At 40.7% G+C, this 11,941-nt stretch overlaps 1 protein-coding gene across 1 annotated transcript in view; it reads right to left on the bottom strand.

Annotated features, from left to right (window-relative positions):
- Window positions 1-7,929: 7,929 nt before the first annotated feature.
- The window catches only part of JPH1 (junctophilin 1), a 124,099-nt gene continuing 120,087 nt past the window's right edge, over window positions 7,930-11,941 (bottom strand). The window contains exons 5-6 of the mRNA XM_074987062.1: window positions 10,380-10,475; window positions 7,930-10,207 (exon numbers count right to left, since the gene is read on the bottom strand). Of these exons, the coding sequence (XP_074843163.1) occupies window positions 10,395-10,475 (81 nt within the window). The 3' untranslated portion in view covers window positions 7,930-10,207; window positions 10,380-10,394. The remainder of the gene's footprint in view (window positions 10,208-10,379; window positions 10,476-11,941) is intronic.

The raw sequence follows: 11,941 nt of genomic DNA, 5'->3' as shown, positions 1-11,941 counted from the left end.
CTTGAATGGAGGTCCCATTAGAGCTGCTAAGACTGCGTGAAGGTCTTGCAAAGGAACTGTTTCTTATGCTGGCAGATAGAAATGCAAGAACATAAGATGAAAGATTCCTTTCAACAACCTTGCCATTATGGCATTAGAAAACATTGAACTCCCCTGAATGGGAGGTTTGAAATGCTGAAATCCCGGCTAGATGCATCCTCAATGAGCTAAGCATGAGGCTGGACACATGAAGATCTCTTCAATACAAGCCAGTGTTGTCTGAACTCTATCTGGGCCAATGACCACACTGAAAAAGGCTTCCATTATGTCAAATATGATATCGTGGTAGAGGTTTTCTACAACTGAGTAGGATCTGTTAAAAAGCTGCCAAACATTGCTCTTCCTCCTAATTCAACCATAGAAAAACCACACCATGAGATGCAGGGAGCTGAACACAGCATGCAAAGTGTGACATGATTCTGCATGAGCAGATCCCAACGGAGAAGAAGGGAGGTGTCAGCAACAACAGTCCTGATTAAGGACTGGGCAAAGGGAAAGTCATAATATACATTACTCTAAGCTATCTGCCACTGCAAGGAGTCCAAGGTCCATGAAAGAAGGTGGGACAACCTGTCCTGGGGGGTGAAAGTTTAGTTAAACAATCCTGAGCTGCATTTGAAGAAGATGAAGGTGGTCTTGTAAACGGAATGACCTGTGTGCATGTGGTTATATGATTTTAATAGCTTCAGAAATGTGAATAATCATGGGAGATTGAAACTGCAGACTGAGACAAGGCACCAAATTGTCGGAAAACAGACCGCATGCAGAAACCATCTTGAACTCGGAGTCGGTTAGAGCCCCAATGAACTCAATTTTTCTGAATGGGGAACCAGCATTGACTTTGCTGTGCTTTAGGACGAGACCCAGGCAGCTGAGTAAGTACAGTGTAATGTGTACATGAGAAAGTACTTCTCCTCTAGACCTGGCTCACAAATGGCATTTGTGGATGTAATTCCTCCTCCCCCTTTACATCCATCTTTTTGGAGTCCTCTCCTTTTGGGGTGGATTTAAACATGTCCTGCTGAGCCCTATCTCTCACTTGAATTGTGACTGGGGTCTTTGTGGTCAGATTGAACTAAAGGTCCTGCAGTGGGACTAAGTAAAATTTCCCTGTGCACTTTGCAATAGGCAATACCAAAGCTGGCTTGCTCCAGACAGACCGTGTGGGCTGTAGAAGTACATCATGGTCAGGGTGGGCTGTTCTCCCAGCAGCAGATGTCTGAAGGATACCTCCTAGCTTGTGGGTTTTCTCATGCAGGAATAGCACGCGGATGCCCAGGGAAAAAGCCATATGCCACAAAAGGTCCAGACAGGCCTTGGATCCCCTCTGGCATTCGATGAGCGGACAAGCCAGGCACTGCTGAATTGTCCGGAGATGAAAAATAGGCTGTTCACTGTGCCAGGGCTGGCTTGCTTTTCTGGATGGGTGGAGCTGGAAGGGACAAGAGAAGGGGAATATTGTAACAAAACACAACTTGCACTAATTTAACTGACAACAAAGGGTACTACTGCCTCCAGACAACTAGAATATACACTAGGCTAGTGAGAAGATGAGGTTTAAACCCCATGGGGCTCTGATTCCAGCCATCAACTGTAAGAAGCAGCTGAGGACGGTGTGTGTCAGAGTGGCACCCACTCATAGAGCTCTGGCTCTGGCTTTGGCCAGTGAGCTGCAATAGAGTGATGATTCCTGGCCAACAAGCACTCCATGAGGGAACAGTGATCCACAGCCAATGGGAGCTGCGAGTAGCTGCATCTGTGGCCGTGCAAGTAAATAAAGCTCTGGACTGAAGGATGCTTATTGCCCACCCCGTCTAGCCCCTATGAATTAGTATAGCTGGTCACCTAACCTTGAAGTTCATGCAGCAGTAGACCTGCACTGTCTAAGCTTCACAAACAAGGGTTTAAGCACCATTGGCAACTGCAGTCACAAGTGAAATGGAAGGCACTCACCATTACTACGCAGGCTTTTGTGTGGTATGGTATAAGTACTTTTCTCAGAAAAATGACTAGATAAGCAGCTTTTCCTAGTGGTTAGAAGCTTGCTCTGGGGCTTGGAGCAGACCTTGGTAAAGTTCCTTCAGCTTCCTGTGTCTTAGAGTCTGTAAAATGGGGATAATGGTCCTGTTCTGCCTTTAAGAAGTACCTTGTCTGTAAGAGATGAGCCCCTACGGTACCTAACATTTGCGAGGGTTCCATGATGAGAACCCTTGGGAATGCTGAATTTCAAGAATATGGCTCTCAGCTGGAGCCTGGCTGCTGCTGCTGCTGCCCGGAGGCCGGGGGAAGCAGCTGCTTGCGAATAATTGAATTTGCTAACATTGTTTGTGAATTGTGAGACTCTACTGTATAGCTAATGAAATACCAGGTGTTTTCAGAGGTATTTTAAGCCCATGGAAAAAGCCCTCTCCCCTCCAGCCTACCATAGCAGCAAAGTTAAATAAAGCTAATAGCACCAGTCCCCAATTACAGTGCACAGTGCTGTAATTATCCCAGGATTATTGCAACCAAATTTGATTACTGAATTGAATTTAGTAACAGTTTGCAGTAGATGCCCTCAACACTCCAGAACCTCAGAAGGGTTTGTTCTGTGTAGGGTTTGAATCAGAGTGGGTCAAAAGTTTGCATTTGGACTCTCTTGCTGTAACCCCGTTCCTTGAACCCCAAGGCAAACACCCCCACACATTGGAGTGTTTGACATTTCAGGGCCCATGTTTTCAAGAGCAGATACCTGAAGTTAGGATTCTAATTGCTTCAGCAGGATCTATCACATGCTCAGGGTGGAAACCAGGGGTTGTTAAGGGCCTCATTGAAGACTGAGGGACCTAGTTTTAAAAATCTTGTTCCCAACTTGACTTTTGTGGCCTAGTAACCTACTTTATCTCTGTGGAAATACTGGTGAAAATGAGTTATATTCACATATATATTCACACAGTTGTTAATATTCTTTATGTAGTATTTTTCAGCAAACTGCTGCAGCTTGCACATTAGCTAAGGGAACACTTCTCCTGAACTCACTGAGACCAGGTCATGGAAACACCATCCAGTGTAGTTTGTAAACCTGGAATTCAGCTAATTATCTTCAGTATAAAAAAATCATTGTCCCTTCCCCTTTGATTTAAATTATAAGAAAACCAGAGGCCAGTCTCCTAGAAGCAGCTTTGGGGGCGCGCGTGTGTGTGGGGGAGTAAATTGCTTCTCTTCTACTTGTTGCTCCTCTGTTAAACTCAAAAGCTATAAGTGTTAAGATGCAAACAACATGCGGTTCTCTCTCTTTTCTCCTGTAGTCTGGTAAAGCACAAGGGATGGAGGAAGGCTAGGGTTGTGGAAACCCTCTCTGATAAGCAAGAATGAATTTGCAGCACAATGTGTTTTTTCACCCCCCTCCCACCAGTTTGTATTCCTTTTTCAAGTCCAGAAATAACACCACATAGACCACTATGAATGAAGAACCCTGCAGGACTCCTTAGCCTTCTCTGCTGGCGTCAGCTGCAGCAGTCTCACCCTTCTTCTTCGTGATCTGATCAAAAGTAGTTGGAGTGGCTCTCACGACCCCAACGCTATCCGATTTTCTGTAAAGGTGGCAGAGTTTCACTGGGAATAGTTGGCTTCAGTCATCTATATCACCAGAAAAAAAACTACAGCAGCTATTCGACGCATCAGTCATATGAGGGAATGAATGATTAGAGGTTTGAAAATCAGGATACGGAGCTACAGCCTTAGCATGTGGAAATGAGCCAAATGGGAAAGTGGGCCACCGACACAAACACCCACCTTATCAGTGCAGTAACGAAAGCTCCTCCTTTGTCACGTCATCAGAGAATCCAGCACAGCACAGCTGAGCACTACGCCTAACGGGAGATTAAGCTGGCTTGGTGGAGAGTTTGGAGAAGACAGCACGTGGGCTCCCAACTCAGTCTGAGAGAACAGAGGGGGAGAGGCGAACCGGCAGGAGCTCAGTCTTTCAGAGATCACTCTCCTTAGGGAATGCTGCAAAACTTGCTCCTCAAAAAGCCCTTTCCCCCATCAGAACAACAGTAACATTTCCCTGGCCCCAGCCCTCCCTCACAGTAGCCTGAACCACATCAAACAAAGTAAACCAAGGCAATCTGAATGTTTGGAACCTCCTCCACATAGTGGTTTCACACCCAAAAGGCAGAGATTCTACATGTACCCTAATGCTGGACTAGGCTGTTGTTCTTACATTGGAAGATGCTCAGGTACTACGGGCAGCAGTATGAAGCCCTTCCAGTAGCCAGAAGTGAAGTTTTTATTTCCATCCCACCCACTCCTCTCTTTTTCTTGGTCTTTCTCCATTAAAAACCTTGTGTTATGGAGACTAAACCTTTCTATTCACTCTTCGACAGTAACCCCTAAAGTCTAATACATCTGATGTCACCTGCTGGTTTTCTGCAGGGCAAAACACTCAGATATGTGCATTGCAGCATGTGAGTGAGATGCTGCAAATATCTCAGCTACAGTAGGTTCACATACACAATCTCTTATTCTGTTTAACACTTTGTTTTTCACCCTCTTTACTGTTCCTATGATTATTAAACCAGAGGATTTAAAAATTACTAAAAGGCACAATCGATCATCTATTTCCACCATGTCCAATACACCTTCCATTTGCCACATGTGGCAAACTGGACACTGCAGCAGGGCAACGGGGCTTGTCAGAGCCACACGTGGAGTTCCCTCTGCCTGCCCCACGCACGCACCCACCCCACCACTTGGCAGGACAAACATGTGGTGGCTCCTCCGGTAGCCCTGCGCAGTCTGTGGTGTGGCTCCAGCAGTGGCAGCAGCTCTGGCGAGTCACTGGCAGTTTGCATGCAGGGGGTGGAGTGGCAGCTGGGGGAGAGGCAGGGCAGTGCCTGGTCCTGCAGTGGGGGATTGTTAAATTTGTTTTGGACACTACTGACCTATTTGTTTAGTGGATAACCATTGACAGGAGGAATGGACTGTGCCATCTTCTCTGACAATGAACTACTGAAGAACCATTTTTATATCCTTCACAACTGTATCCTTCTAGTATATGGTAACTAACAGTGCTAATATGACTCTCTACCATAGTGAATACCTGCAGGCTTGTTACCGTCAGAGGCTACCTTTACACTAGTCACAGCAGTCAACTGCAGGTGTGCAATTTTAGCTATGCTAATTGCGTAGCCAGAATCAAAATATCTGCAGTCAACTTCCATGTCTGTCTATGCAAGGGAAGGTTGATGGGAGCATTTCTCCCTTTGACCTTCCTTATTCCTTGCCTCTTGCGAGAGCCACAGGGGTCAACTTTCAAACCAAATCCTGGAAGATCAACCACAAGTGGGTCAATCTTCCATGGTAGTATAGATGTAATCAGAATTATTTATTGTACTGCCTAAATTACCTTACTATAGATCTTAGCTACTGCATAGGAACACTGTATATACTTCAATATTTCTATGCTTAGTATGGAAATGGTTCACTCTATATGTTTGAGAAGATGGTTTTGATACTGTAAGCCCCCACGGTCAGTGTATACATTTATATTTGGACAAACATGCTTAAATTTATAAACATTTTCAGAAGCTGCTTGCTACCCCATTATTTTCATAGCATAAAGTATTTTAAATAAGCATTAAGAATTACATGTCAGTTACAAAATTAGTTCTTTTTGTAAGAAGACATAGGGTAGGCAGGAGCATTTATTCCTTACATCAAAGCTTACAGGAAATTTAAAATCATGCTTTCTTTTGATGTCCCACTACTAGCTTGGGATTCTTTTTAGTTTTTTTTTTACCTGATAAGAAGATAGACAAAGGGGCATAAAATGAATAAAGAACTGTATGTACTAGGAAGACATGAGTACTGACATTTTTACAATCTTCAGTGCCTCTAAATTGTCCATTTTATAGTATCTCTGTATTATGTACATTGAATATATTTGTGTAATCTGACAAATGTATACCATGTAATTACAAAAAGAAAGGGGACATAGCTAGAAAGGATGACAGTGTAACAATGCCATTCTGTTCATACAATTTTAGAAAAAGTTACTATTCATTCCCAGATTCCAAGTGTATCTAGAATTTTTGAGAACTAGAAATGTTCCTAGGCAGGGAAAGATTCTACCGTTTAAATATGACCAAGCAAATCCACTCCTCCATTTCACGTGTTACTGGGGTGAGAGATTTACACATGAATTAGTACATCTTCACATTCAGTTATGTAGAAATACTTCATGCCACTTTAATCTCAGTTCTGAAGTTATGAAGGTATATTGTGCAGATCAAAATGTGGCATGGGAATAAAGATGGCTTTATAGATCTACCAGTTTCAGGAAAGTCTGACAATATGTATGTGTTCATTGTACACAGGAACTTCTTTTCACGTTCAACTTTTCTTGATTAAAACTTTTTAGAGGCGGTTTTATTGTGTGGCCAACAGACATTCTTGCAGCTTTATCAAGGTAAAGTTAATTCAAAACATAACCAGGAGCCCCTTCTCCTAAAATATGTCTATTAAAAAGGAAGCTCCTGAAAACTCTGCTGGATATTAAACCAGTACTAATTAGTAACATCTGAGATGAGAAACAGAGAGGGAGTTAAGTCTGTAGAGACCTATTCACAGTACATCACTGCTGGCAGAGCAGAGGTTTTACATGTCATTTTAGAGCTTTGACACACAGGGGCCTTGTCTACACTAGCCAAAAACTTCGAAAAAGCCATGCAAATGACCATTTCGAAGTTTACTAATGAAGCGCTGAAATACATATTCAGCGCCTCATTGGCATGTGGGCGGCTACGGCACTTCGAAATTGATGCGGCTTGCTGCCACGCGGCTCATCCTGACGAGGCTCCTTTTCAAAAGGACCCCGGAAACTTCGAAGTCCCCTTATTCCCATCTGCTCATAGGAATAAGGGGACTTCGAAGTAGCCAGGGTCCTTTCGAAAAAGAGTCCCGTCTGGACAAGCCGTGTCAATTTTGAAGTGCCGTGGCCGCCCGCATGCTAATGAGGCGCTGAATATGTATTTCAGCGCTTCATTAGTAATCTTCGAAATGGTCATTTGCATGGCAGTTTCGAAGTTTTTGGCTAATGTAGACATAGCCAGGGTGTGTCTACACTTGCATTCCCTCTTTTGAAAGAGGTATGCAAATGAGGTAAATTGAAAATGCAAATGATGTAAATTTGCATATTCTAATTTCAGAAGAGCTTCTTTCAAAAGAAGAAAGCCAGTGTAGACACTCTCTTTTGAAAGTAAACCCCATCTTTGAAAGAATCCTTCTTCCCTTTATTTAAGGGGAAGAAGGATTCTTTCGAAGACGGGGTTTACTTTCGAAAGAGCAGTGTCTGCACTGGCTTTCTGCTTTCGAAAGAAGCTCTTTCGAAATTAGGTTATGCAAATGAGCCACAACATATGCAAATTTATACCTCATTTGCATTTCACCTCATTTGCATGTCTCTTTCGAAAGAGGAATGCAAGTGTAGACACACCCACAATGCGTTGAATCTAATTGATAAGTTGGGGGACATGTTTAGACACAATGAATGAAGCAGATTTATAACACTTTGCTATGTAAAGTCAATTCACTCACGATTAACTGAGAATTTAATAACTTCCCAGTATTAATGTTAATAGACAGGAAATGACATAAAAATCCCATTTGAGAAGAGAAGGAGGAAGATATCCCCCAGTTTTAATCTCTCTCTACTTTGAAGGGATACATACCTTGGGTAAAACCCTGACTCTGTTGAAAACCAGGGCCAAATTCCCATTGACTTCCAAGAAGTCAGGCTTTTGCCCATTTGCTTGGCAGATGTCTCATTTGTGGAACATGGAAGACATTTTTTCCAGAGAGTGTATCTGCAGTATACTACTCACATGAACAGAAAAACCCACCTGCAACTCTCAATAACCAATTTTTTATTAGAGCAAATACACTTGTGGAAACTGTACATTATACATTTTGGGTTCAAGACTTATAAATAGAGAAACTCTGACAGAAAGAGTTCAGTTTTTTTTCCCCACAGCAAGAAACTTTAAATAGACAAAATGACATTATTAAGTACATTGGCAGACTTCATGTGCTGGCCGAAATGTAGTGTACAGTATAACAACCAATTATAAATAGCTTTTCATGTAAAATACAGCTGTGCACATTTTAGAAAAATACCAACAATTTGTTTTCAGCTTTGTTTTAGAAAACCTTATAAATCATAAATATTTATAAACTGTACGAACATGCTTAAATTTATAAACATTTTCAGAAGCTGCTTGTTACCCCATTATTTTCAGAGCATAAAGTATTTTATATAAGCATTGATTAAGAATTTTATATCAGTTACAAAATTAGTTCTTTTTGCAAGGAGACATGGGGTTGGCAAGAGCATTTATTTCTTACATCCAGGCTTACAGGAAGCTTAAAATCTATTCTCATTTGAAAATCATTTCTGAGTATTCAGAGTAAAACACAATTTTTTTAAAATAAATAAATATACAAGTTATTTTCATTTGCTCTTTCTGCTTTCTTCCTTATTCCACACTGATCAAACCATAGGATTCCAAGACACTTCTGCTAAGAACATGTTATTGCCCTGCACTCAGCTGTTTCAGGCTATGTAATATTCATTCCATACCTATGTTACTTGATGTGCTGCATCAAAAGTTACCTAATGTAGCTTTTAAGAAACTTCTCCATTAAACATGCAAACAATTATAAAGTTTACAAACATGTTCAAAAACTAAAAATTATGAAATCTTTTCTAACAGAGATAAAATAAACCATATTCCAAGCCCTTTTTGATTAGAAAATAAATAATTTGAAATTATCACACCACCTAAATGTCTGTATGTAAAGAATCATGCTTTTGAGTAATGTAGGGTACAGTAATTACTGTGCAATGACGTGAAATAAATCTGATCATATCAGCATAACACAGGATTGTAAAATTACTTAAGACCAATGTTCCAAATGAAAATTCCTTTTTATGTTGTTGAGATAAAATTATATGTCAACTTTAAAGACATTTAAGTCATCAAATTGATAATCATTTTAATGATAATTATTTTAAATGATCTACCTGAATTATTCAGCAGAAAGCTAGTATTTTAAAATTAACAATAATTTTGTACGTAGTATCTAGCTTAGCTTTCATTGGCATTAATGCCCGCTTGGACAAGACTTGACCTTAGCTGCTGGCAAAAATCTCAATATTAAAATACAATCATTCAAATCACTGATTATCACAACACTGCTGTCTGAGGGGGGGAAAAACACATGCAGAATTTGCATTCTATTTCTCATTATATTCTGCCTCCTTTTTCTAACATATTGGCACTGCCTAAGTATCCTCACCATATTATAAATTGACTTGCTAGTGACACAAGCATTTGAGCATTTTGGAAGCTATAAAGGATAGCTTAAAACTTTGCCATTACTGTCTATTACCTGCTGAATCTTGAAAATTCTCCTACCTTCAGATAAAAAAATATATATATGCATAACAGATTGTAGCTTCTGCTGCTAGATGCAACTAGTAAATTACTCCAGGTTGCACTACTATTATGGCTAAACATCAGGTTTAACAAACAGCAAGAACAGAATCATGCACAAGCAAATGAAATTTAATCTCCCAGACCAATGCAGGAGATGTTAAAAGCAGCAGGTAATGGAATAAGACTGGTGAGTGATGCTGCTAACTATTTCTTCTAATGAGATAGGAGTGAACGCTGGACTCACTTCCACAGCAACCGAATCCTCTGACCACATTCCTCTGGCAGTCATTTTCCAATCTCCCTACTAAAAACAGACAGTAAAATAGTAAGGCAGCTGTTAGCTTCCATCAACAAAAAGTGCAGCTCCGTACATTTCCAATTTAGTGTCACACTGCTGAAACAGATGGAGCAGTCAATGCACTTCCCTGGTTGGGCTGCTTCAGCAGATTTTTGTTGTTGTTTTCCAACATGGCTGCTTGCTTCAGCTTCCAGAGAACCCCAAAGCCACTAATCATCAGCAGAGAAACTGATCAGGCTCCTGGCTGAATTTTCCAAGTGTCATCTCTCTTGCGTCCCATCCTAATTCCAAGCCTCTTTCCCCGTGTCCGAGTACGACTGGTGCCATTTAAAAGGCTGATGAGAGAACTGCAGAGAATTGTGGGCTAACACCACTAGTTGTCATGACTTCACTGAAGGGTCAAAACAATTATATCATTAAGTAACTGTGTCGAATCACATTCAGGCAAAGTTAACATTAAAGTAGGGAACATTAAAAGTTTGTACATCTTTATAATTTGAACTGGGGAGTCAAACTGATTTGGATATGGTGAATTCTTCTATTAAAAACAAGACCTTTCTTACCTTCTCTTATTCCAGTCAAGTTAGAAAATGGACAAAAAGAATGGCTAAACCAATGTTCAACAGCATTACCAGGGCAATCATGACTGAGTTAGGACCCTGAAAATACAATAAAATTGGTTCTGATTACATTTTTTAAAAATGAGATAATTACACAAGCCTGTACGTCATGAATGTTCTAAGTGAAGCAACAATAGGAATCACAGGTCATGACCTTGCCTTGACATTTTAAAATCTGCCTCTGAAAGATTAATTACCTCTAAAGGTGCAGACTCTGAAACAAAACATGTAAACTCATTATTTCTTGCACTCAGCAGTGGTAAATATTGTGTGTGAGAAATGCAACAGATGCTGTAAAAGTAGTGAAATTAAATGTGGTATAATACTGATTTAATCAAGTTAGGGTTAAGTAGTTCTTCTGGGAACAGTGACTGGCAACCCTCCTCCCCCAAAATAGTGCAAAACAAAAACTGACTGGTTTTAAAACAAAATTCGAACTTCAGTAGAAGTAAAATAGTAATAATAATAATAATAATGATGATAAAAAAGAGCTTATTCCCTAGTTCGTGACTTCAACTTCTCTTTAAAGTAGAAAATAACTATATTATGTAAAATAATATTCCCTGGCAATATTCTGAGTGGAATTTCCTCTTTTCCTTCCGTCCACAGGCACTTTGGCTAATAAAAAATATTAAAAAACCCCTAGAAGTCTGGTAGTAAACATTTAAACTTTCAACAGTTGCAGAAACTCTATGTAATCCAGCACAATTTTAGTTAGCCAGATGCCCACTTATCATGGGTGCAGCCAAGTTTCCTGTGATCCCTTCAAGTTTGTTTACAGCCACCAATAATGGCTCTCAATGTTCCGCTATTTAGCTGTAATTTACCCCTAAATGTCTTCTAAAAGTCCAATAGGCAGTGGAAGTGTTGGAAATGTACTAGAAAATATTGACCTCCCGTGGTCCAGCGAATTCTCTGATCTGACACTAGTCTGGTCCTGAAGGTGCTAGAGGAGAGTAGTTCAACCTGTATTTAAATAGCTTAGTGATCTGTTTTCAGGCAAACACTACCAGGCCTATGCTTACTACTGAAAGTAGTTTCATTTAAGACAATGAGGACAGTCTTTATCGTGATGATCACTAGGCCTGGTAATAAGCATTTCCAAGCAGTAAAAAGCAGTCCCTCAGCACCTTAAAGACTAACAAATCTATTAGGTAATGAGCTTCCATGAGTATTCACACCACAGAATCCATTATAGCTAATAGCTGCAGGGGCCTTGAGTCTTGAAGCAACAGAGTTAACTAACAGACACCAGGCATGCCGACTCTCATGAACATATTGTCACAAGGACATGATTTCTGAGTAAAATCGAGCCTCACTTATGATCTTGTGATAGAACTCGCAAAAATCCAGATTTTCTTGCGCCCTCCCAGCCTTAGGTGGCGGAGTGCTTGGCTATCAACACTGCTTCCCCACCTGCCAGGGAAGAGGGAGCAGTTTAAATATTTACTACAAGACTTCTAACCCCCCACAGGCCCCATAAGCTTTGAGAGGGTGAAGAATTC

Source organism: Carettochelys insculpta, chromosome 2 (genome assembly GCF_033958435.1).
Source record: "Carettochelys insculpta isolate YL-2023 chromosome 2, ASM3395843v1, whole genome shotgun sequence".
Classification (NCBI taxonomy): Eukaryota; Metazoa; Chordata; order Testudines; family Carettochelyidae; genus Carettochelys; species Carettochelys insculpta.
Note: the sequence above shows the minus strand (reverse complement) of the source record. Positions and strands in the feature narration are given on the sequence as shown.